At 44.7% G+C, this 22,869-nt stretch overlaps 1 protein-coding gene across 1 annotated transcript; it reads right to left on the bottom strand.

Moving 5' to 3' along the window:
- Positions 1–3,719: 3,719 nt before the first annotated feature.
- LOC116992729 (antigen WC1.1-like) lies at positions 3,720–21,706 on the bottom strand. The gene is made up of 15 exons (XM_042780214.1): positions 21,637–21,706; positions 17,076–17,390; positions 13,511–13,819; positions 11,649–11,975; positions 10,515–10,826; positions 9,902–10,219; positions 8,885–9,199; positions 7,910–8,224; positions 7,084–7,146; positions 6,683–6,997; positions 6,456–6,491; positions 6,013–6,154; positions 5,618–5,716; positions 4,995–5,062; positions 3,720–3,952 (listed from the first exon to the last, which is right to left on the bottom strand). The coding sequence occupies exons 1-15, from the start codon at positions 21,704–21,706 to the stop codon at positions 3,720–3,722; spliced, it is 3,237 nt and encodes a 1,078-aa protein (XP_042636148.1).
- Positions 21,707–22,869: the final 1,163 nt, after the last annotated feature.

Consider the following 22,869-nt stretch of genomic DNA (forward strand, 5'->3'; position numbering starts at 1 on the left):
CGGCCCCGGCCCCGCCTCCCGCGCCTCGCTCGGCCCCGCCGCGCCCCTGCCCTTATCCGTGGCGAGCCGGGGGGAGGGCAGGCTCTCGAGGAGGGAACCCGGGAGCTGACTCCGCGGAGCACTCCAGCATGTTTTCCCGGGAGCACGGCTCCCCTGCCGGATCAGCAAGCGATTTACGTGCCACTGGCCCTTTTATCCGCCTACCCTCCATTTTCACCGCACTTCCTCCCCATTTACCTAAGCCCTTCCCTTTCCCCTCCGTTGGTTCCTCCCCTGCCCATCCCACAGGAAGTCCTGCGCAATCCCAAAACGCTGTAGTTGTGCCCGCAGCGCAGCGTCGCCTTTTAGTCCTGGGTGTGTTCTGGAACGTGCTGCTGGATCCCTGCTTTGGCCGTAATCTTGATCTTTTAGCAAGGCAGCTTAATGAATTAAGAGTAACCTTAACTCAGGATTGAAGTGCCAACAACAGTTTGTGACCCCTCAATGAAGTCTTTCTTAACACCTGAATACCAGGCAATGAGCCAAGCGTTAAGAAAAGATTCTGGAGAGAGCTGGGAAACAAACTTAAGTGTGAAGTCTGTTGGTGGCAAAAAATAATGAAAATTCTATTTCGGGCTTCTCCAAAAGGAAATTCTGTCTTACGTTTTTCTCAAGGGGTCAAAAATACTGCAGAGTGTGACTTCAAAGAGTTACTGTAAGTCACTGCCTCAGGCATCCTCTGGGGTCTGTGGGTTCCTCTCTTCAGGCCACTGGAGCCTATGGATGTGACTGCTGCTTTCTCAAGTACTGGTTCAGCCAGTAGTGAGTGTGTGTCCCAGAGAGATAAATGTTATACACAGAAGTGACTCCAACAGAGCTGGCTACGCAGACTGCAACAAGCACTGCTGTCTGTAACCCCACTCACGAACAACTTCCTTTTGTACCTGTTTTTTTTCAAAAGTTTGAAGGATGGATTTATAATAACCTCAGCTGTAGACTGATTCTCTTGGATTTCATCTTTTATGCATCTGTTTTCATCCCTTAGAAGAGAAACTTTGACTGATAGATCCCACAGTTAAGCCATTTTACATATTTTATTAATATTTTGTTGTTAATAAGCTTTTAATCCAATTACTGCAATTATCCTAAAAATTTCCTTGTGCAGGTGCCATTCAGGTGCAGGCAGAATGCTCTAAGAGTTTGACTACAAATTTTAACATATTCCCAATATCAGTCTGCTTAGTCACATTGAAGATTATATACCCCAGTCACTTGGGGAGCACTCAGCTCAACTGGATCATACTTATGACGTCAGTTGTTGTCATCTCTGAGTCCCCAGGGATTCCTTCTTCCTGGTCACTGCTTTGTGCACCTGGAAAGGAGGAGTTCTGTCCTGTGTAGATAGTTCTGACAGGGATAAATAGGTTGCTACACCTTTTTCTGGCATAGAATTGGTTGCCCCCGTCAGTTCCTTCTGCCTTTTCCTATTCCTTGCAAAAACTTTATACTTTCTCAGTTTTCCTGTTAGTGAGCCAGGAAAAGTAGATTGCATGATGCATTTAAATCCCTTGGGTGCATGTATTTCTCTCCTTCTGTGCCTCACAAAATGCCTGCAGCACATCTGTCAGATCTTGTTGATGTTGCTGCAGAAGAAATCAGCAAGAATTCCTTTCTCAAAGACTTGGCTGAAACAGAATTTTGATGATTTTCTTGCAATTCAGTCTCCATTCCAAATAATTCCCAAAAGCTGTCCCCATATATCTGGGAGGAAAAGCATAAATCTGAGATCTTTGGACAGTTTCTAATAAGAAAATAAAATAATTTTTAAAATTAACCCAGTAAAAAAAAAATAAGGTATTTAAAAATAAAAGCAAAAAGTGTCCAGTAAATCTTAGCAATAAGAAATTATAAGAGAAATTTGAAAGACTTTCTTAACAGCCAGGCTTGTTTATATTTTATGTATGTACAGTAGTTTCACGAATACAAGCCGCACGGAGTATAAGCCGCACTTCCGGTGCCTCGACAATGTTGCTGTCTTTGTCAATAGATAAGCCGCACCCCGAATATTAGCCGCACTTTCGTTCGTAGCGAGAATCCGTGCACAGTTTTCACAAATTGGCCAATTAGTAACAGGATCGCGGCATAGCGGGGTTTACTGGCTCGGGGCGGGGCCAGGAAGGCTTGGCCCGCTCATGGTTGCCGACGGGGCCGGCTGGGTGGTGCTGCAGCCGCCGCCGGGCTCACTGGCCCCCTCTCTCCCGTCAGCAACGCCTCGCTGCTGCGTTTGCTCGTGCTGCCGGCGGGCCAGCCGCTGCCGCCGCTGCCAGGCATGCCGGCCGCCCCGCTGCTGTGTTTACTCGCCCTGCCGGCGGGCCAGCTGCCGCCGCCGCTGCCGCTGCCAGGCACGCCGGCCGCCCCGCGCCATGTTAGCTCGCCCGGCCGGCAGGGCTGCAGCCGCTGCCAGGCTCTGCCGGTGGGGTGGCCGCCGCCAGGCTTGCCGGCCGCCCCCTCCCGTCTGCACCGCCGCCGCCTTTGCTCGCCCTGGCCGGCACTGCAGGCCCCCGCACCGCCGGGCTCCCCCACGCTGCTGGCCCCGATTCTGCTGGGCTTCCCCCGCTGCCAGGCAGCCCCACCCGCCGGGCTTCCTGCTTCTGCCATGCTCCCCTGCACTGCTAGCCCCAGTTCTCCCAGGCTCCCCCGCCCTGCTGGCCTGGGCTCTGCCGCCACCCCTGCCCCGCCCTGCTGGCCCAGGCTCTGCCGCCCGCCCCCCACACTGCTGGCCCCGCCTCTGCCAGGCTTTCCCACCTCAGCCGGGGCCGGCCGGGCTCCAGCTTGGCTTGGGGCTGCCGCGGGCTCTCACTTCCGTGTTGGCAGCTTTTAGAATATTGTTCATGTATTAGCCGCCCTCGAATATTAGCCGCACTTCCGGGTTTCCACCAAACTTTTGGTCAAATTGGTGCGGCTTGTATTCGTGAAATTACTGTAATCTCTTCTCTGGAAATAACCTGAACTTATGCAAACAAATCCTAGATGCAGGCTCTTCTAGTTCTGCTAGTACAGCATTTTATGAACTGTGGTGTATTTCCAGAAGAAGTCAGTACACCTCAGCAGTCTCTGTCAGTGCCTCAGCTCTTCAATGTCATCATAACCTGTATCTTCAAGAGCAGGGGATGAGGGTCTTTTAGACTCAGAGGTGCTGTTTCTGGGAGTCCAGTCTGAAAACGTGAAGGGAAGAACACTGAGATAGATAAATGCATGTCCTGTACGTGTTACCTCTGTGTGGTTGTGCAGCTGCCTGTTGTCTCCTCCAGATATTAGAACCTTAGATAGGAGTGACTGTGAAAGATCTGAGAAATGCTTATGTCACTCTGCTTTCTGCTGCGTAAATACATATCCAAGGATCAAGCTTTATACACAATGTTAAAAGGAATATATTTATGGGCTGTTAAAAAAATCTCTAATGTCTCTCTCTAGTTACCTTGAGTCCTGTATTTTGATTATTTTTCCATGTCTCCAATAGGCCAGAAATATTTATCACTACCTTAAAAAGCAGAGTTCAGATCAGAAGGTGTTCCACAGTTATGTTAAATGCACTGATTTAAAAAAAATAAGTCTGTCTTAAATATATTTCTTTAATTATTTAATTAAATGTTTATATTGTTAATTCTTACTAATTTATATGGGCCTGACAAAATTTAGTGCAGTAGAAATTTAGGTTGGGTTGGCCACAGGCAGGAATTTTACGGATGTAAGGAAAGCAGAGCACAGGTATAGATTAGCTGGCTGTAAGAACAGAACAGCATTGCTCTTCTAGACTCACCTGTCCATGAATCATTGTTTCTGTCACTTTCTCCAGGGATCCCAATGATTTCCTGTTCCTTCTGCCCAGAAAGAGAAGCATCTCTAGGTCCAGGAGCTTCTGTTGCATCATCATAACCATCTTCCAGGGCATTTTCAGGCAGTGGAGAGGTCTCTGGAACAGCATAGGTATTAACTTCCACTAGGGAAAGCAATAGCTGATGATCCAGCAACACAGGGCTGTAATACTGACATGTCTGTACTTAACTGGAATCCATCCCTCAGCGAATGTTAGTGTGCACACTTTTATTGCATATACATATGCTTAGCAATAATAAGTGTATAAACTTTAAGGTAAATCAAAGCACTTCTCTTTCACTTTACCTAGAAATCGATATTTAATCTGAACAAGAGAAAGAGAAATTATTTATAATAATTGTCTTCTCTATAAGCACATTAAAGCAAGTAAGGAAAAGCTTTTAGTCTGTTTTTTAACTAAAAAAAAAATCTTTAATGTAAAAAAAGCAGTATAAAATAAAGATACAGTGCAGCAGAATCCAGGATATGGGCAACTGAGCTCCAAAACTGCTTGTGCCTTTGGCAGTTGATCTCTTGGACACCAGGCAATAGTTAAGAGAGCTTTTTGATCAGCTCTAGGAAAAAACTGTTCTTCTCCAAACACTTGCTCTCCCTCACCTATTTAAAATTGTTAAAAAAAAAACAAAACAGAAAAAACAACCATCAAATCAAATGCTTGGCATATCCCACAGCTAGGAATCTGTATTTTCTTCAGATCTCTTGGATTAAGATCCCTTGATCAGCTCAAATTTTACACCAGTGTTCTTATTTGAAGTATGTCTTTCCTCTGTTTTAATTCTTCCCATTTGTCTCAGAAATAAGGCAACAGTTTACAAGCTGTTACGATTGCAATGTCTGGGAAGGAACAGTTGTCACATTGTTGGATTCATGTGACTGGATCTTGTGAAGCATGTGCAGAACTACCAGCCAACATTTATTCTGAATTTCTCATATAGAAAACTAGAACTTGACTATGAGATTGTATGACACTCTTCCACCACAAGAGTTACACAGAAGATTTTGGATCACAAGGAAACATCACTAGAACATAAAATAAAAGTCTTAATCACTCGTAATACTTTGGATATTAAAAGTTACCTTGATTTGGGATCTCTTTCTTTCTTTCTTTCTCACATTACCTTGAGTTGCTCCAGGACCATTTTCTTCATCACTGTCTGCTCTATAAAAATGTTCCTTTGGTTTTGAGCTCTCTGAATAAGAATCTAGGCAAATGAGAAAGAGCATGATACCAGATTAAACTCTCCTTAAGTTCTAAGACTTCACCATGAGAAAAAGAGCAGGATGCAATAATAGCATCCAAATCCAGCACACTCTTTGGCAGTCAGTATTACTTCTGCAGGGCTTACAATGGAATAACCAAGAATCCCTCAGGGGCCCCACAACGCCTCTCATGGATCATGGGGGAGGCAAGCCACAAAGGGAGAAAAGCAATCCATGGGAGGAAACCTACAGGGACACAACTGCTGTGAGGGAATTGCAAATTATTCCTTCATTTGTCCCTGCTTTAAATAATTGTAGCGAAAGGTTGTTGTTTGTTTGTTTGACCTATACTGATCTATGGTCTGTGGCTGCAGCTAGGACTGCACAAAACAAATTGTCCCTAGGAGAGGAATTGACAGAGTCCACTGGGCAGGAAACTCCTCAAATCCAGGAATTTTTAATTTCCCAGTAAATTTGGGAGCTGCGAAGTGTCAGATTGGGATCAGAAAGGAGGAGCTTTCCCTTGAGAAAAGCAAGGCACACACACAGACCTGAGAGGAAAGTCACACCCTGCTTTTCCCTCGTCAGGTTAGAATCAATCTCTTCATAGACAACCTCGGAGAAGGGGTCGTAGGATAGTCTGAAGCCTGAAAGTAAAAGGTAATGATCACTTTCACAGTCTCTGCTCATACTTAGGCTGGGGTCATGAAAAGGAGAAGTGCCTTACAGGTGTCTACATGGCGTGGTACCTAGAAAGGCACCAAGAGGTACTGACTGAGGATAAACAACTCTGGGCTCTTTCATGCCAGAAAGTAAGTAAAAAGTGTCAGTGTGGCAACAAATTCAGTTCATCTCAGTCACCCATCCCCACTGCCTCCCCAGCCAACTAAACATTTGGGGCCGTGTAAAGGAGGCATTTCATACCAGTCCTGAGACCCACCTCTCTGCTGTGCCCTGGAATGTCGGATCTGCCCAGCAAGAATGGCAAGTACCAGGCAGAGAAGGGTCGCCAGGATAATGCAGAGGATGACAGGCACTGAAAGTCTCATACTGCCTGTGGCAGGGCGGCGGGGACGATCTGAATGGAAACAAAGAGGGAAAAGGTAGAGAATCACGTGTCCCAAAGGGCTGCTCCTCTGCAGCCCCTTGCTGTGCCCTTGCTAGCAGGGTGAGGCAGGGCACCTGCTGCTCTGTTATGGGTCCTGCTCAAGCAGATAAAATTCAGCAGCTGGGGGCGGTGCCACTCGGTTTTCCTTTATGAAAGGCTGTGTGAAGTGCTTTCTGATGAGCTGAAATGAACAGCTGTTTTTATCTGCCAAGTATCAGGGATATTGAATTGTCATTTGATGGGATAAAGAAAAGAGAGACAAAGAATTTACCTGCTCTTGTGGGTGATGCTGTTGTTTCTGTCACACCTGCAAAAGGAAGGTGGGTCCAGGTTAAGGAAGAGGCAAGTGTGAAAAATAGGGAGAACATCTTCATGTAATTTGTGATGTTTTTGCAGTCAAAATTATGAAAATGAATTGTCACTGGGAAGTACAGCTAGCAGAATGCCTCTCTACCTACTTACTTCCCAGGTCTGTGTAATAAAGGACCAGTCACTAACCAGAGCAATTCACAGCAGCATCTTCCTTATGATCACAGTTTTTGCCAAACAAAGGCTTGGCAGGACAGTCCCAAAGAGACAGCTCTGTTCCTTTACAGTGCACCTTCTCCAGCCAGATGGGACCAGTCCCTTCCCCGAAGGCAGCTTCACTCAGAGCAGACACAGCAGATCCACAGCCCAGCTGCCTGCATACAACATTAGCATCTGCCACGTCCCAGGCATCATCACAGATTGTTCCCCAGGAACCTTGGTGCCACATCTCCACTCTGCCTGAACATTCATCCTCTCCTCCCATGACTCGTAGCTTCTCCCTGTCTGCAAAACACAGAAACCTTCTGTTTTACTGAAACAGCAGGAAGGTCCACAGTGACCAATAAGGAAAAACAAAGAGATGGAGGTACCTGAACAACTGGTAGAGTTTGGACACTCAGCAAATGCAGCTGGAGGTGTTGCCTCCTTTCTTCCTGCGGAATTTAAATAATGAAGTAAATAATTAAATTATTCTCTGAAAAAAATTGGGGCAGTGTAAAATGCCTAAAATTTAACCATCAGGTTAATTATTTCCTGAGATATGTGTATGGCCTGTTTAGTTCTTGGCAGATGGCTGTTTGGCTGTTGCTGTGCATAATAATCTTCCTGATGCTTATGTGGTTATGCTTTCCTTCTTCTCATGAGGCAGCTCTTTCAGAATATCTGAATGTCATGTAGAATTAGTTTTTATTATAGTGAATATGTATATGAATATAGATATTGATATCCATAGGTGTAAAGTACTGTCATAAGAGAGGCATTAGAAATGGACCTTTAGAACCAAACTGATTTGTACACTTGTCTATGGCTATGTTTATATACTGATATGTCTCCTTACATATAGAAACATAGAGTTGGCTCTAGACCTCTTGGGAAGTCTTATTCTAACGCAGATCTCACAGACTGACCGTGTATCATAGACTTTTGCATTGAAAAAAACATGCAATGGCACCATCCTATTAGGGAATTCCCTAGGATTTCACTGGGCCACAGCACTCTGTGATAATCTTGTGCTTTTAATTCACTCATTTAAGTCAATGATATAGACAAAAAAAAAAAAGTTGCTACCTTTTTCATGAAACTAGAAATAATATACACCAGATAACAAGTGAACATAAAGTAATTACTGTGGTGTCCATATGTGCATGCATAGGTTAATGCACATGTCTGGCCATATACAAATGCATTTCTGATTACCAATGCAAGTAATGTGGGTCTCTTCGGCTCGGTTATCACAGGACCGAGGATCCCAGGGGTCTGACTGACATTGCCAGAGCAAGCTGTGCTGCTCAGTGCACTCAATGTGGTCTAGCCACGTCGGCCCAGACCCTCTGCCATATTTGAAGTCTGTTGCTATTCCTCCTCCATCTCCACAGCCCAGATGTTTGCACATGGTTGCTGCTGTGAGCTGGGACATGCGATTGGAACAAACGCTGCCCCACGTCCCATTGTAGAAAACTTCCACACGCCCAGCACAGTCATTGCCATTCACCAGCCTCAGAGCCAGGAAATCTGGAAGTGAAGGCATGAAAATGGAATTAGTGCCACAAACTTCTTGTGATATGTTGCTTTCCTTCCTGTGTAGTAACACTTTTTTTACAGTGCTAATTACTTGTATTGTTTCTACCTGTGTTGTGAGCATGGATGCTCCAGAGGCTGCAGTCCTTTCAGGGTTTGTATTGACTCCAGCGTGGGCCCTAACAGGCTGCACTCCCTTCAGGGGTCATCAGTGGTTTTTTCCACTTCTCTTTCATTTCTTCTCTCTCTTGCTGCTGCAATTCTGTCTTAAATATGTGTGAGCAGAGCCACCATAAGCTACTTGGATTGTCTGGTGCTGTGGTGCAGAGTGTGTTGTTCCTATTTGTTTCAGAGCCAGCTGTAACTGACTGTAATGAGAACACAGGGCCTTGCTGTGGAAATCTTTACAAACTCTTTGAATTTATCTCCCAAATATCCTACCACACCACAGGCTTTTGCATGTGTGTGTGTGTGTGTATGTTGGTACATAATATGGGCTTCTGTAGATCCTTCGCATCTTGGTAGGTGCTGACTAACTGTGTTTGTCATCAAGACAGGAAGAGGCTGTCCAAGCAAGTCCCTACTAATCTTGACTTCCCTTTTATACAGCCCTGTTTGAACCCACAGGCTCAGAAAAGGGTTTTCCAAACACACCTGAGCACAGGACTCCAGCATCCTCTTTGTGTTGGCAGTTGTGCTGTCCCCATACCCTAGAGGGGCATGCCCAGAGATCAGATTCAGCCCCAGTGCAATTCACATCATCCAGCCAGATCTTCCCCGACCCTTCGCCATAATGAGCAGAGACAAATGCCTCGATGGCATGTCCACATCCAAGCTGTTTGCAGACAACATTGGCATCTGATAGATCCCAGTTATCATCACAGATGGTGCCCCAGATGCCATGATGATAAAGCTCTACTCTCCCAGCACAGCGGTTTGTTCCATTCATCAGCCTCATCTGTCTGCTGCCTGTAGGAAGAAAATCCAGCTGTCAACATGCAACACAACTATAATGCACAGGTCAGCATAATGACAATATTTTTAAAGCACTTTTAAGACATCATGTTCTTATTGTATCTCTATTCTTCTGCTATGATTGCTTGAGCAGAAGTCCTGTGAGGCTAAAACTGGATAAAGGGAAAGGCCTCGTGCTGCACCATGCGAATGTTTGAATAATTCCTGTGAGATATTGCAAGCAAGAAGTGTCTAGTCAAACTAAGTATTTGCAGAGGTCACCTTATCTTAGAAAGTCAGACAACCTGTTTTCTATACTAATTTAGTTGGAGACAGACACTGTTCCTGTCATAAATGGGTTACAAAATCAGAGAAGAGTAGAAACAGTTGTAATATTCTGTAGAACAGCTGTAAGTATCTATAAATATAGAAACGTCACAAAATAAAAGCTATTTAATTATCAAGTGGCAGTGAGAATGCTTGGTAATCATAGCCCAGTTAGTGTTTTTATGGCTTCTGTGTTCTAATAGCTCTTTTTGACTCTGGAAGATAATTCTGTAAGAAATTCAGATGAAGAAAGCATTACATAAATTACACTTGCTTCCTTAACTATCATCAAGCTCAGACTCATGCCGACTTAAGATTTGTGACACCACAGCACAACGTGGGCTGGAGAAACCCTAGGAAACATTCTGTACCTTTCACACAGTGACTCACCTGAACAAATCACAGCAACATCTTCAGAAACTCCTGTTGGCACTGTCTGATAATGGGAGGTGTTGCAGAGCATCAGCTGAGTCTCGTTTCCAGTACACTGAATGCTCCTTAGGCCAACAAGACCCATGCCTCGCTCAGACTTTGGAAGGTAATAGGCTTTCTCAGCAGTTCCACACTGGAGCTGTCTGCACACCACATGGGCATCCTTAATGTCCCAGTCGTCATCCAGGAGTCTACTCCACACACCATGGAGGGAGATCTCAACTCGCCCATCACAGCGGCTTTCACCCCCTGAGAGTCTGAGTGATTCAGCAAGACCTGGGCTCAGGAGAGTTGGGAAATATGTTGAGTAACATCTACTTATCTCACTGCAGTAGAAATAACTTGCAGGAAAGCTATGGAAGACAAATTTCTGTGCTGGTAAAATATTTATTCTCACCACTGATTAAGGAGGCTGCCCCTCTTAAGGCTTTGTTTGCTTTCATCACACAAGGGCCTGCAATGAGAAGCAAGAAAGGCTTCCCCACCTTAAAGACTAGATCCTGTCAGTGAGATCACCAGCACTGCTTTGGTCTGAACTTGCACCACCCGTAAAAGGCCACTCCTGACTTACCTGAGCAAGTTACAGTGGCTACTTCTTTGGCTAAACAGGCTGGATTGCCCAAAGTCACTTGAGCACAATCCCACAGGCAGGACTCTGTCCCTCTACAGTGAAAAGCATCTCTCCATATAGGCCCATTTCCATCCACAAAACCGTCTTCCATCTGGATTGATTTTGCATAGCCACAGTTCAGCTGATGGCAGAGAACATTGGCAGCTTGCAAATTCCAGTGAGAGTGGCAGAGTCTTCCCCATGTGTCTCCATGACGGATCTCCACTATGCCAGAGCATGTGGTACCATTCACCAACCTGCCTCCTGGACATCCTGAATGTAAAAGGAAAGGGAATATTGGAGTGTTACATTTGCAACTGCTCATGGGCAGGATCTGGAAGTGACTGGGAAATGGGAATGAATTTTCCTTATCATTTAGTAGTAAAAATTACTTAACTGGGTGATACTCATAACTAGAAATTTTCATACACATAACTAGACTTCAGTCCAGTCTGTTCTACTGAGAAGAATGACTAGAACTCAGGACCAGGTCCCATTTGCAATTTTTAAAATCAGGGCACTAGGTTTTTGGGACTTTGGGTCAACCAATGGACCTTAATTTTCCAGACCAATATCACCGCAGGCTGACAGCTCTGGATCCTTCAACTGCTGGTCCAAGTCCTCACATAAACCTCAACCAGGAATTCAGTCCCTGCCTCAAGTACATGACAGGTATAACTCTCCAGTCTTGTCGTATCTCATGCTATGCCTGCCTGTTCTCTCCAGCCAGATCCTACATCTCTTTGTTTGACTTGTCTGGGACTGCTCATAGACCTTATTACCAGTACCTTCCTCTGTCCTGTGTGCAGATGGTTTGGATTGTGTCTTGGTGGCAAGGACTCTGCCTGTGCTGTGCTCAGCCTCTGTGCCCGGCTTGTCCTGGCTTGTGCAGCAGCCCTGCTCTTGCTGTTACCTGACACTAGGATAATTTCAGAGAGAGCAGCCTTGTAGTACAGTTGAAGTACAGCATTGACTCTTGTTGCAGTAGTCAAAAGACAGAGCCTGACTCCACATATGCCCTCTGAATTTTGAGTCCATATTTTTACTCAAGGAAGGAGTTTTTCAGCTCTCTTCCTAGACCTTTCCTCTGCTCACCTGAACACACCACACGAGCCTCTTTTCCAGCAGGGCATTTATCATGACCTAAAGCATGCACGGGACAGTCTCTCAGGAGTGAGCCATTCTTCTGGCAGTTGAATGTGCCATTCCAGACAGATCCATTTCCTTCCTCAAAGGACTGTCCACTTGGTATCAGTAGTGCAACTCCACAGTCCAGCTGCTGACAGAGAATATTGGCAGCTGGTAAATCCCACAGGTAGTCACACAGGGTTCCCCATGTGCCTCCGTGAAGAAGCTCTACTCTCCCTGAACACGTGGTATTGCTGTTTGTCGACCTGTTTGTCAGCCTGTACCCGCCATAGCCTGCAGAAAGAATAAAGGAGCTTAGCAAGCAGTTACTTTTTGGTTTTTGTGGTATGAGAGTTCTGTACTCTAAGAGAGTTCTCTCTGTCTGCAAGAAACTAGCACTTATTTATGTTTCAGGTTACTGGAAAGCATCTTAGAACAGGATGCTGATAAGCCAGCTCTGAAAAAAAGTGTCCATTGTCCATGTTGTAGCTTGCATTGTATGACTAAAAGTCTTTTGGCTCTTAATGTTCAGTGTCTCCTCTTTGCTCTTTCTCTCCTCCCCTCACAATACTGCTGCGACCTTTCAACATCTTCTCTTGCAGAGGCAGTTTCAGCACTGCCTTGCATGTGAGGAACTCAGAGTAGGAGCAACTGGTATCACTTTTACAGTAGTTGGTCATGTCACATTTCCTGGTAAGCAGAAACTGCAGTGGGGAATTCTCAGCTTTCATCCATACCCCAGAGCAAGGCTCTGAACACAACAGGCCATAACCACCAGTATATTCCCAATAAATTAAGGGCAGCATGGATGGCACTGTGGTGTCCTACTGCCAACCCCATGCAGTCCCTCTGTCTTCTCACACTGCTGCTTTCTACCCTTACCTTGTCTCGTTGCATTGCACCCCTAATGAGCCCAGGATTTCAGCTCTGAGCTAAGACTCTTGCAAGACAGAGGCAGGAGCCAAGGTCTGTTAGATGCCTTAACTGAGGTATTTGGCTGCCACTGGTCACAGTGTTCAAGGCAGTCTTGAAACAGACTGAAGCCCTTTGGGCAGGAAGTGGATGTAAACTCCAGCCCTTTTCCAGGCTTCTTTTGTGTCAGACTGTTGCCAACAGCTCTACCCTGGGTTTAGTTTACCCCTTTAGAACTGTGGCCTCAGGAAAAAAGTTGTGTTTGTTAGGTCTAATCTTCACTTTTTCAGTGGGTGGCAATACATAGCTGTATTCAGAACCCCCAGCAGCCATGACTGTAGTGAGTTCTTAAATAATATTCCCTTCCAGTCACAATGAAAGTCATCTAGGTCTCTGACAGCTTTTTCTTTTTTAAATTTTATTTTAAATAATTTACATTTGTAACTTGTGCCTCCTTCAACCTTCTGGAGATATGGTACCTCTTCCAGTTTTATAATTACATGAAGTGCCAGGGATTAGCATACACACTGGCACCACAGGAAAAAATAATTGTCTCAGTATTCCTGCTTGTCTGCTCTGGCCATTTTTCCTTTTATTCATAAGAGAAGGATGTGTAGAGCATTCTTAGTGCATATTTCTAATAGCATAAAAGAAATAACAGCCCTTTTGAGGTCTCTGTGAGGTAGTGAAGTGATTAGAACTGCCCATGTTAGATGAGACTCTCAGTAGAATGAATGAGACATTGTGGGGCCGCTCTCTGGTATTTTTTAGCCCTCTTGGATGGCTCAAGACATGGTAGGGGAAGCATGTGAGGATCCTGAGGACTACAGAAGTGCACAGATGCCCTGAACTGGGGGTTAACAGAAAGAAGGCATATAGGACATGGGTGAATTATGCCCATCAGTCCAAATTCTCACCTGAACACACAATGGTGGCATCATGAGAGCACGTGCTAGTATGGTGTATGTTCCTGGGACAGTCTGCAAGGTGGGTCTCATTCCCTACACAGTGAAACTCTTCTTGCCAGATGAGTTCATGTGTGTCTCCAAAGTGAGTTCCTCTCAAGGTATCCACAGCCTGGCCACACTCTAGCTCATTACATATAACAGAGGCAGTTTTGAAATCAATGTGTGAGAAACAGACAGCCGCCCAAGTTTCTTCTTGCTTTACTTTCAGATGTCCTGAGCAGGCAGTGTCCCCTCCAGTCAGACGCAGATCAGAGAAGCCTGGAAAAAAACCCAAAAAACAAGAAATGCAGCATCAAGGGTAGATTGTACTGACCTATTTTTATAACTCCTGTATCTTAATGGGCAAGACACATTTAACTTCTATGAGGACCCCTGATACTTTTTAATTGTGACTGTGGGAATTCCTATACAGGACTGATAAAAAAAATAGTGGTGTATGACATGGCTTACTTCTCAGTATGTGAAAACACTAAATCCTTGGGAAAGAAGGAAGGAAGCTTTGAACATTTGCCAATGACTGAGAAGTAGCAATCCCCAAATAGATAAATAGACAAATAGCCTTTTACTAGTGTCTGTCCTTGAGACTTCATTATTTCAATGAATAGGAAGCTGAAGCACCCCAGGAACAGAAAACAGGAAATGCTGCACCCAGTTTCAGAAATTGCTGAAAAAACAGTTTGGAGATCTACAGGCTGACCTGCCTTACATTGGTACTTGGAAAAACATGGAGTGAGACTTCTAGGAAATAATTTGTGGGTAAAAGGAGATGAATGGGAAGAGCTAGCATGGTTTTATCATGCCTGTGGCACTATATTGCTTTCTCTGATTAAAATGGATTTATGGATGAGGGGACAGCAGCATGTCATTTACCTCACATTTAGCACTGCCATTAACACTGTCTTGCACAATATTCTTATGTTCAAAAATAGGTTGTTACTGTCTGGCTGGAAGGACAACATGGTTAAGCAGCTGATTGAATGGTCAGGTTCAGTCATTAGTGAGTTGCACTCTACCTAAAGACTGTCAGTAAGTGGAATATCACTTGTTGGGTCTTTCCAGGGGCCTGTTCTGCTCAGTGTTTTCTCTTCATGGAGGTGGTGATGGAGTACAGTAATTTCACGAATACAAGCCGCAGCAATTTGACAAAAATTTTGGTGGAAACCCGGAAGTGCAGCTAATACTCGGGGGCAGCTAATATGTGAATAATTTTCTGACATTTACAACCCCAGACGTGCCAGCCAGGGCACTGAGCCAAGCACCTGCCAGTAAAAGCCGGCATTCCGCGATTGTTACAGTGTTACTCTGTTGCCCTGGCTCCCTGCAGGCAGCACGGGGGGCAGGGAGAGAGGCAGGAGAGCTCTCTTCTTCCCTCCTCTGCTGCAGCCTGGGGGAGAGACGGGGGGACCCCGCAGCCCGGGGAGCCGGCGGGGGCTCACGCCGCCATTGCCGCGGCTCGGGGAGGAACGGGGGGGGCCGCACCGCCATTGCCGTGGCTCGGGGAGGAGTGGGGCGGGGGGCTCTGCCCCCGCCCTCCGCCGCCGTGACGGGAGCAGGGGGTGCTCCGTGCCCGGCCTTCGCCGCGGCAGGAGCGGGGCACGCTCTCTGTGCCCGGCCGGCGCCGCGGCGGGAGCAGGGCCGGGGCGAGCGAACCCAGAGGCGGCAGCCAGCCCCGAGCGGCACCACCGAGCTGGACCACCTGGCCCCATCAGCTGCCCCTAGCGGGCCGAGCCTGCACAACCTTAGTTGAGCCAGTAAACCCCGCCATGCCGTGGTTCTGTTACTATTTGGCAACTTTGTTGCACACGGGTCCTCGCTGCGAACAACAGAGCAGCTTATATTCAGGTGCGGCTTATTTATGGACAAAAACCGAAATATTTGCCAACACCCAGAGATGCGGCTTATACTCAGTGCGGCTCGTATTCGGGAATTTACTGTACACTCTTACGATTTTGCGGGGTTGGGGAGATACAGTAATTTCACGATTATAAGCCGCACTGATTATAAGCCGCACTTCTGGGTTTCAGCAACTTTTTGGTTTTTGTCCATACATAAGCCGCACCTGATTATAAGACGCATGTTACAATACAGAGTGTGATAAAAGGTATCTGTTCTATCACCATCTGTTGAGGGTGGGGACAGTGATCCTTATCTCAATGGCAGATAATTTGCTAATGGGCCATCCATTGAAACCAGGCAAGGCATTGTTCTTTATCTTTTCACACCCCATCCTTCCTCCAGCGAGTCATTGTCTGCTAATGGCCCATTGAGTCCCACTGCGTGACTGATAAAATTACTTCATCCCATTGAAAGTTGCTCCAGCCAGGGGGAAGAGTCCAGCATTTCTTACCAAGATAAAAACAGAGGTTTTGGGACACTAAGGGAGCCCCTTTCTCCACTGGACTCCAGAGGAAAACCGGATTTCTCCACATCACCACTGGACCTCCAGAGGGAAACTGCACCTTCTGCAGGAGCACTGCTCCAACTGAGCCACATCTGTCACTGCAAGGGGACTGCAATCACCATTTAATGGGACTGCTACCAACACCCTGCCTGACGGTGTCAGGTTGTACTCTGACTGTGTCAGGGTTTGGAGTTTGTTTCTTTGTAGTACTGTATTTCTATTTTAATTTCCCTAGAAAAGAACTGTTATTCCTAATTCCCATATTTTTGCCTGAAAGCCCCTTGATTTCAAAATTATAATGATTTGGAGAGAGGGGGTTTGCATTCTCCATTTCAAAGAGAAACTCCTGCCTTTCTCAGCAGACACCTGTCCTCCAAACTAAAACAGCAACTTTTCGTTCTTTGTCCATATATAAGCCGCACCTGATTATAAGCCGCACTTTGGGTTCGGACCAAAATTTTAGTCAAAATGGTGCGGCTTATAATCGTGAAATTACTGTAACTATGAGGACTGAGCTGCCATTCAGAGATCTAGACAGGCTGGACTAATGGGCTGACAGGAACCTTACAAAAATCAAAAAAGGACAAATGTAAAGTTCTGAAGGTGGGAAGGAAAAACCTCTTGGAGTGTTTTTTTTTTTTTTTCCCAAAGAGTAAAACCATGTCCCTCTTGCACAGGAAGCAGCCAAACGGATATTGGACTTCTTTTTGCCCTTGCAGACTGTTGTGTCTCAGCTTACTGAAGGTCTAGAGAAGAAGGGCAGTTGTATGACATAACACTGCATTTTCTTGGTTCTCTGCCTCCAGCTGCTTTTTTAGTCCCCATTCCTGATCATAGACAAGTTCAGTACTGCTCTCCTGTTGCCTGGGAGAGCTGTGGTAGAAACAAATAGTGCTTTCTTTTTTCTGTTCTATGTCATTTAATATGTTCATTCTATGTCATTGCTGTGCCCAGGTAAAGTCAGCTTGCTCATAGTCAGCAGAAGACTTAATGCTGGAGCAACTTGATTTAGATGAGTAAAGGGAGTACATACTTGGCTTTATCCAACTAGGACAAAGTTTGATCCCAGGCTCGTATCTTTTTTCTATTATACAAGATTGGAACACTTCTTACCTGAGCAGATCACTCCAATATCAAAATAATGAGGGCAGGTAAAAGCACCCCATCCTGTATGTGTGCAGTTCCAGAGAGCAGGTTCATCACCATGACAATCAACTCGGTACAACCACGTTGGTCCAGTTCCTTCTCCAAAGGGAGCTCGATTTAGGGCCTTAACAGCAAATCCACATTGTAGCTGCTTACAGACAACCTCAGCATCCTTTATGGTCCAGTCACCATCACACACAGTTCCCCACTGCTCCTCATGTTTTACTTCCACTCTCCCAGAGCAAGGGCCAGTTCCATTTGACAGCCTCAATTCATCAGCACCTTCAGACAGAGCAAGGTTGTAGAAAGGACAGAGCTTAATCATGATTACCACTTGCAGATGTTAATGAGATCATTATTGCTCTTAATTTACTCATACATCAGACTTACTTGGTTCACCATTCCTAATAATTCCAATTTAAAGAGCATTTTTTTGCAAGAGTTATATCTGTATTTACAAGTTTGAACTGGCTGTGCTACTAAAATGTAAATTATTTCTTATGACAGGCAAACTTTCTCTTTTACTGAGTTATCAGGGTTGGGAGATGCAGAGTAATGTCACTGTTTTGTGATTCACAAAGCCTGCCACAATAAACACCGACAGCTGGAGTGGGTGAGGGGACTGTCTGTCAGTGTATGATTGATACAGTAGATCAAACTTCGTTATCCTGTGAGTTAATTGGCCTGGAAGCCAAGTTTGTGTGTGTGTCTTTGGGAGTGAGGTAACTGGAGGAGTTGGCTACCAGAGGGACCAGAGGGGCCAGACCAGCTACTGGAGAGGTGGTGAGGTCGGGGGATCTACTTGAAGACTCAGCTCAAAGTTGGCTTTCTGGGCTGCAAGGGCACGTTGCCAGCTCATGTCCAATTTATCCCCACCCCTATCCCCAAGTCCTTCTCCATGGGCTGCTCTCAAGCCATACTTCCTCCAGTCCATTCTGATCCTGATGGTTGTCCTAAGCCAGGTACAACACCTTACACTTGACCATATTGAACTTCATGGGATGAGGCTCCTTTTTCAAGCCTGTCAAGATTCCTCTGGATAGCATTCGCTCCCTCAATGGCTGCACCACTGAGCTTGGTGTCTTCTGGAAACATCCCATCCCCTAAGGGACACCACTTGTTATTGATCTCTCTTATCCATTGAATAATCTGTCTGTCAAACCCACATATGTCCAATTTAATTAAATAATTAATTATTGACTGTTGTGTGGGACCATGTCAAAGGCCTTACAGAAGTTAAGATGGATCATTGTGAGGCCACTGGTGCTGTTTATGTTTGTGTCATGTGTCACATGTCGCATGTTTCCATTTGTGTGGGCAGCCATGTACAGCTGTGGTGTGTGTAAGTACATATTTGTATGTGAGTATTACATAGGTTTTGGACTAAAAGTTAGCCTCACTAGCAGCTGGATCTAAGTCACTGCTGTTTGAAGCATGAAAGAGGATACTCGTGAAATGGGTGGAAAATCAAATAGTAGAAGACCACATGCAGGACTGTTGTATTCCCAGGTTAACGACAAACTACAAGCTATACGTGCAAAGGAAACAGGAAGAAGTTGGCCACTATGTCTGACTTTTGTCTTCAGTTTGATCAGGTTTGCATTTCAGCATATTATGGAACAGGTAAATCTCTGAAGAAAGATGGCAGCTTCTTTTGGGCCTGGGAGATTATTCAGATTGACCACATAGCTAAAGGAGGTTTACAGGACAGTCACATAAGAAGCCTAATAACTTTGGTCACAAATTTTTGCAGTTTCAAGACCTGACACATACAATAGAATATTAAAGCAAACATTTACAGGACTGGTTTGATCCAACTGTCAATGTCCTGAGTGCACTAAGAATCCTTAATGGCCTTGGCCTTCCCCACCTGGGTTTTCCACCCACATGCTCTGCCCAAGGGCCGCTTCAAGCACAGACCTGGAACTTCTCTCACTGCCTGTGCTATGTGGGAGGTGCATCTGTGTTCCACTCTGGCACAGCCATGCCTGGACATAGGTCCTGTTGATCTGCACTCACAGCCACAGTGACGAGCTGCCAAGAGAAACCTGCAGTACTCATCCAGGCCCAGCACTGTGGATGGAAAGCAGTGCAGCTCTGCAAACAGTGAAAATAGGAAGATAATCTCCTATTTATGATGCCATTTGAGAAATGAGAAAAGATAATTTGCACTAAGAGCCTTGGGTTTTCCTGTAAGATTTTTTTTAAAAAAATCCTTTATGTAAAATATCACCTTCACTCTCTTCCTCAAAAGAAAGGCATTTCTACATATCACACATCTTGCTGTTGTCTGACATTGTGAAATCAGATTATTTAATTTTTCTTCACATTTGGAAGCAAATCTAATTCTTCTCTCGACTCACTGCAAGTGCATCAGTCTTAACCCATGAGCTGGTGCTAATGCAGCCATTTCTTTCCAAAACTAACCATTGTTTCATCTCCTATTGCAGAGTAAACTGCTAACAGTAGTCAGTTGGAAGGCAATTCTGCCTCCATCTTCATGTGGTCTGTAACTGCTTCATCAGACGCAGACAGTGTGGCTTTGGCACCTGATTACCTGTCATACACAGGCAAAGGCTTTATCTCTTTGCTAACACTACTGGATTTCCTCACAATTTCCTGCCTATCATTTACAATTTGGAAACAAACAAAAAAAAAAGGTGGTTTTTTGAGTGACTGACAATTGGTAACTTCCAAAACCATTTTTTTTTGCAAAATATCCTCTCTCCTCAAGTCTCCTGAATAAGAAAGTCACATGCATAGCACAATCCTCAGGTAGCTACAAAACCACTTTGTGCCTGCAACATTGTATCAGAGGGAGCATAATCTTTTTGTGATAAATCTTATAAGTCTCTACAAAGATATTCTGGAGAACATCCCGCAGGCTATTTGAAGAACATAGTTCCAAAAAAAGAGTTTTCTCAGCTATAACATTTATGCATTTAAAAGATAAATAAATTCTAAGAAAAGTTGAATTCCTAATACATTTTAAAGGCATATAACCTTTAAAACCATTAAGCCATATTAAAACCTTTAATATAACCATATAACCGATTTCTATTAGCCGTATCCAGGAGCAAAACAAACTATTCACTCAACTGTATGACTTCTGTGCACCTGAATTTTAAAATAATTGTACATCTGATGTTTTCAACATGTAACAGCATGCAAGACTGGATGCAGAGGAAGGCATAACCCAATAGGCAAATTTAAATATTTCCTAGTAAAAGCTATCATTTGCTGTAATCACTTTTCTGTGAATTTTTTATGATTACGTACAGGTGCAACTTTGTATTTCCTCACACTCCACAGCATGTCCCACAAGTATCTTCATTTATTTCAGTGGTTTGGTGCTCTGCTTGGCTGAGAAGGCATGAGATTTTTGCTTGCTCCAGCAGAAAACACAGTTCTTCTCATAGGCAAAGGATGAGTGCACACCATGCATTCCTGTCCCCAGACCCTAAGAGGAGGTTTCCAGCCCAGGCCTGCTGCCTAAGGGCACATTGCCAGCTTAGTCCCTGAGACTTGTGACTCCTGCACTGGTCTGCACAGTGCTGTGTGCCTGGGGAGCATCAGAACTCCTGCAGCAGCATGGAGAGTGCAAGTGCTGCCAAAGCAGAGATGAGGCGGGGAGGTGCTGAGAATGGTGTCATTGGAAAGCTACTTTTGTCTGCATCTTCCAGTCAGTTTGTTACTGTTCCCTGGTGTTAACATGTAGGTGGGAAAAAATCCACTCTCATTTCTGCAGTACAGGTCAGTGGACACTAAAACATGACTACAAAGGTGTCTAAATAAAAAATGTTTCATATTATGAAAATGTATGTCAAGAGTGCCTCCTGTTCCCTGCCATGTGAGCTCTGATTGCATCCAGACAACTTGTGAGAACCTTCAAGACTGGGACCATTCTATAGCAAAACATCAGCCGTGATGTCTTGTTCCCATCATATGGGGATGCGACCACCACCGCAATGCTATAATGTCACCTCCATGTGTAGAGAGAAAAAAAATGAGGTTTCCAAAATCTGTCTCTCATCACCAGCATCAAGCACATACACAAAACTCCAAAAGAGCAGAGAGACCAATAGTGATAAGCTTCAGGTATACAGGAGCAAGTGAGGAGGTGTTGTGTTACCCAAATTCCACTGGACACACAGGGTAGAACTGCATCATTTCAACTGGTGTTGAACAAAGACCTGGAATTATTAATTCTGTCTACAAAGAGCTCAGCAGGAGAGATAAAACAGTAGCAAGAATACCCAACTGGTTTTTAGTACAGCTAAACTGTTTACAAAATTTGGACTTGAATTCTTATGAGAATGGCCAGTCTCTGATATCTGAGTAAAATACAAAAATTTTACAAAAGTAAAATATCTCAGGATTACCAAGGAGATTGAATCAAATACAGATACATACTTAAACACCTTTTTGTCACTTTGCTTTAGAGGTTGGTAGAATAACAATCTATTTATATTAAATTTGCATACTTTTTTAATCTCACTGCCTTATGCAAAATAAAGTATGTACTTACCAAGGGAGACCTGAATAGAGAGGAGAATCAACCACTGCACTGGAGCAGAAAGATGTCCTTTTGTTGCCATCCTGACCACAAATGGATGAGACTTCACTCTCAAGGCACTGCCTAGATAAAACTCTGGCTGGGCATTCCTGTATCTCACTGATACGGACTGATAATGACTACAAAGGAGGAAATATATCGATTCACGTGCTAGCACGAGCTACCTTAAGGAACCAATAGAAATATTGTTCACCTTTTTAGACATTATCAGCAGACTAATCTCCAATCTGAAGGAGTCAAAACCTCCAATAAAATTCAAAAAAGTGTACTTGTGACCTTATATGAAGGATGATTGTGTATCTGATGTCATCATCGGAATTGTTTTACGTGGGACCAACACTGGTGGCACAGGCAGAGCAATGCACAAAGTGGTTATTTCTGACCTGACAAAGGAATATGAAAGTGCAGAACACTGGCTATTTATGAATCACTTCAGAAGGAAAAAACACAAAGAAAATCCCTTTTATCTGTAGTTTCTCTGCCCTATTGGGAGAAATCAACAGAAATAGAGGTGGTTCGGTGAGTTAAAAATGATACCCTCTCTGTCTTTGGGGCAGGCTTAAGGCTTCTTTATTTGACCAAAACTTTCTGGGCAGAAGTGCTTTAAAAAAAAATTTCCTTAGGATTAAATTACAGACCTTCCTGTTTCTTCTGCTGAGTTTCTTTTTATTTCCGGTGACCATTGCTGGTAGTTCTACCCTCTCTCATTCACTCTAGAATGGCAACTTCAGGGAAATAAAAGCTGATGTTAATTAAACAGTGGCTACTTGACTCATTTTGACAACTGGAACAGGTTGCAGAATGCTGCTTACACCAGTCTGAACACACATTCCTCTCTTTGACAGCACCCTGTTTTTGTCTGATAGCCTCTATCTGCTCTTTATCCAGAGTCCCAAGTTCAGTAACATCCATGCTGTTGGGTCCTTAGAACACCAATCTTTGCAACCTCTTCCCCTTCTCATTGGGCTTTGCTTGTTCAAGTTCAGTGTAACTTTGCAACAGGATAGCCTTGGGTCAGACTGATGCAGAAGGAGCTGAGAGGAAGAACAGCCAGGCTGGGGTCTGCAGGTTCTTTGCTCAGGAACTCAAACACTTGCCTATGGTCTTTGCTGGAGGTACAGGGCAGCCAGGCTGGGGTCTGGCCATGAACTTTGCTGATACCTGACCCTGATCTGCTGACTTGAC

Source organism: Catharus ustulatus, chromosome 2 (genome assembly GCF_009819885.2).
Source record: "Catharus ustulatus isolate bCatUst1 chromosome 2, bCatUst1.pri.v2, whole genome shotgun sequence".
Classification (NCBI taxonomy): Eukaryota; Metazoa; Chordata; class Aves; order Passeriformes; family Turdidae; genus Catharus; species Catharus ustulatus.

Coding starts and splice junctions, on each gene's coding strand:
- LOC116992729 (XM_042780214.1), bottom strand. CDS start 21,706: ATGGCAACAAAAGGACATCTTTCTGCTCCAGTGCAGTGGTTGATTCTC. Junction 10,827..11,648: donor GGCTCGTGTGGTGTGTTCAG/GTGAGCAGAGGA, acceptor TTTTACATTCAG/GATGTCCAGGAGGCAGGTTG. Junction 3,953..4,994: donor TGGTCCTGGAGCAACTCAAG/GTAATGTGAGAA, acceptor ATGCTGTTCCAG/AGACCTCTCCACTGCCTGAA.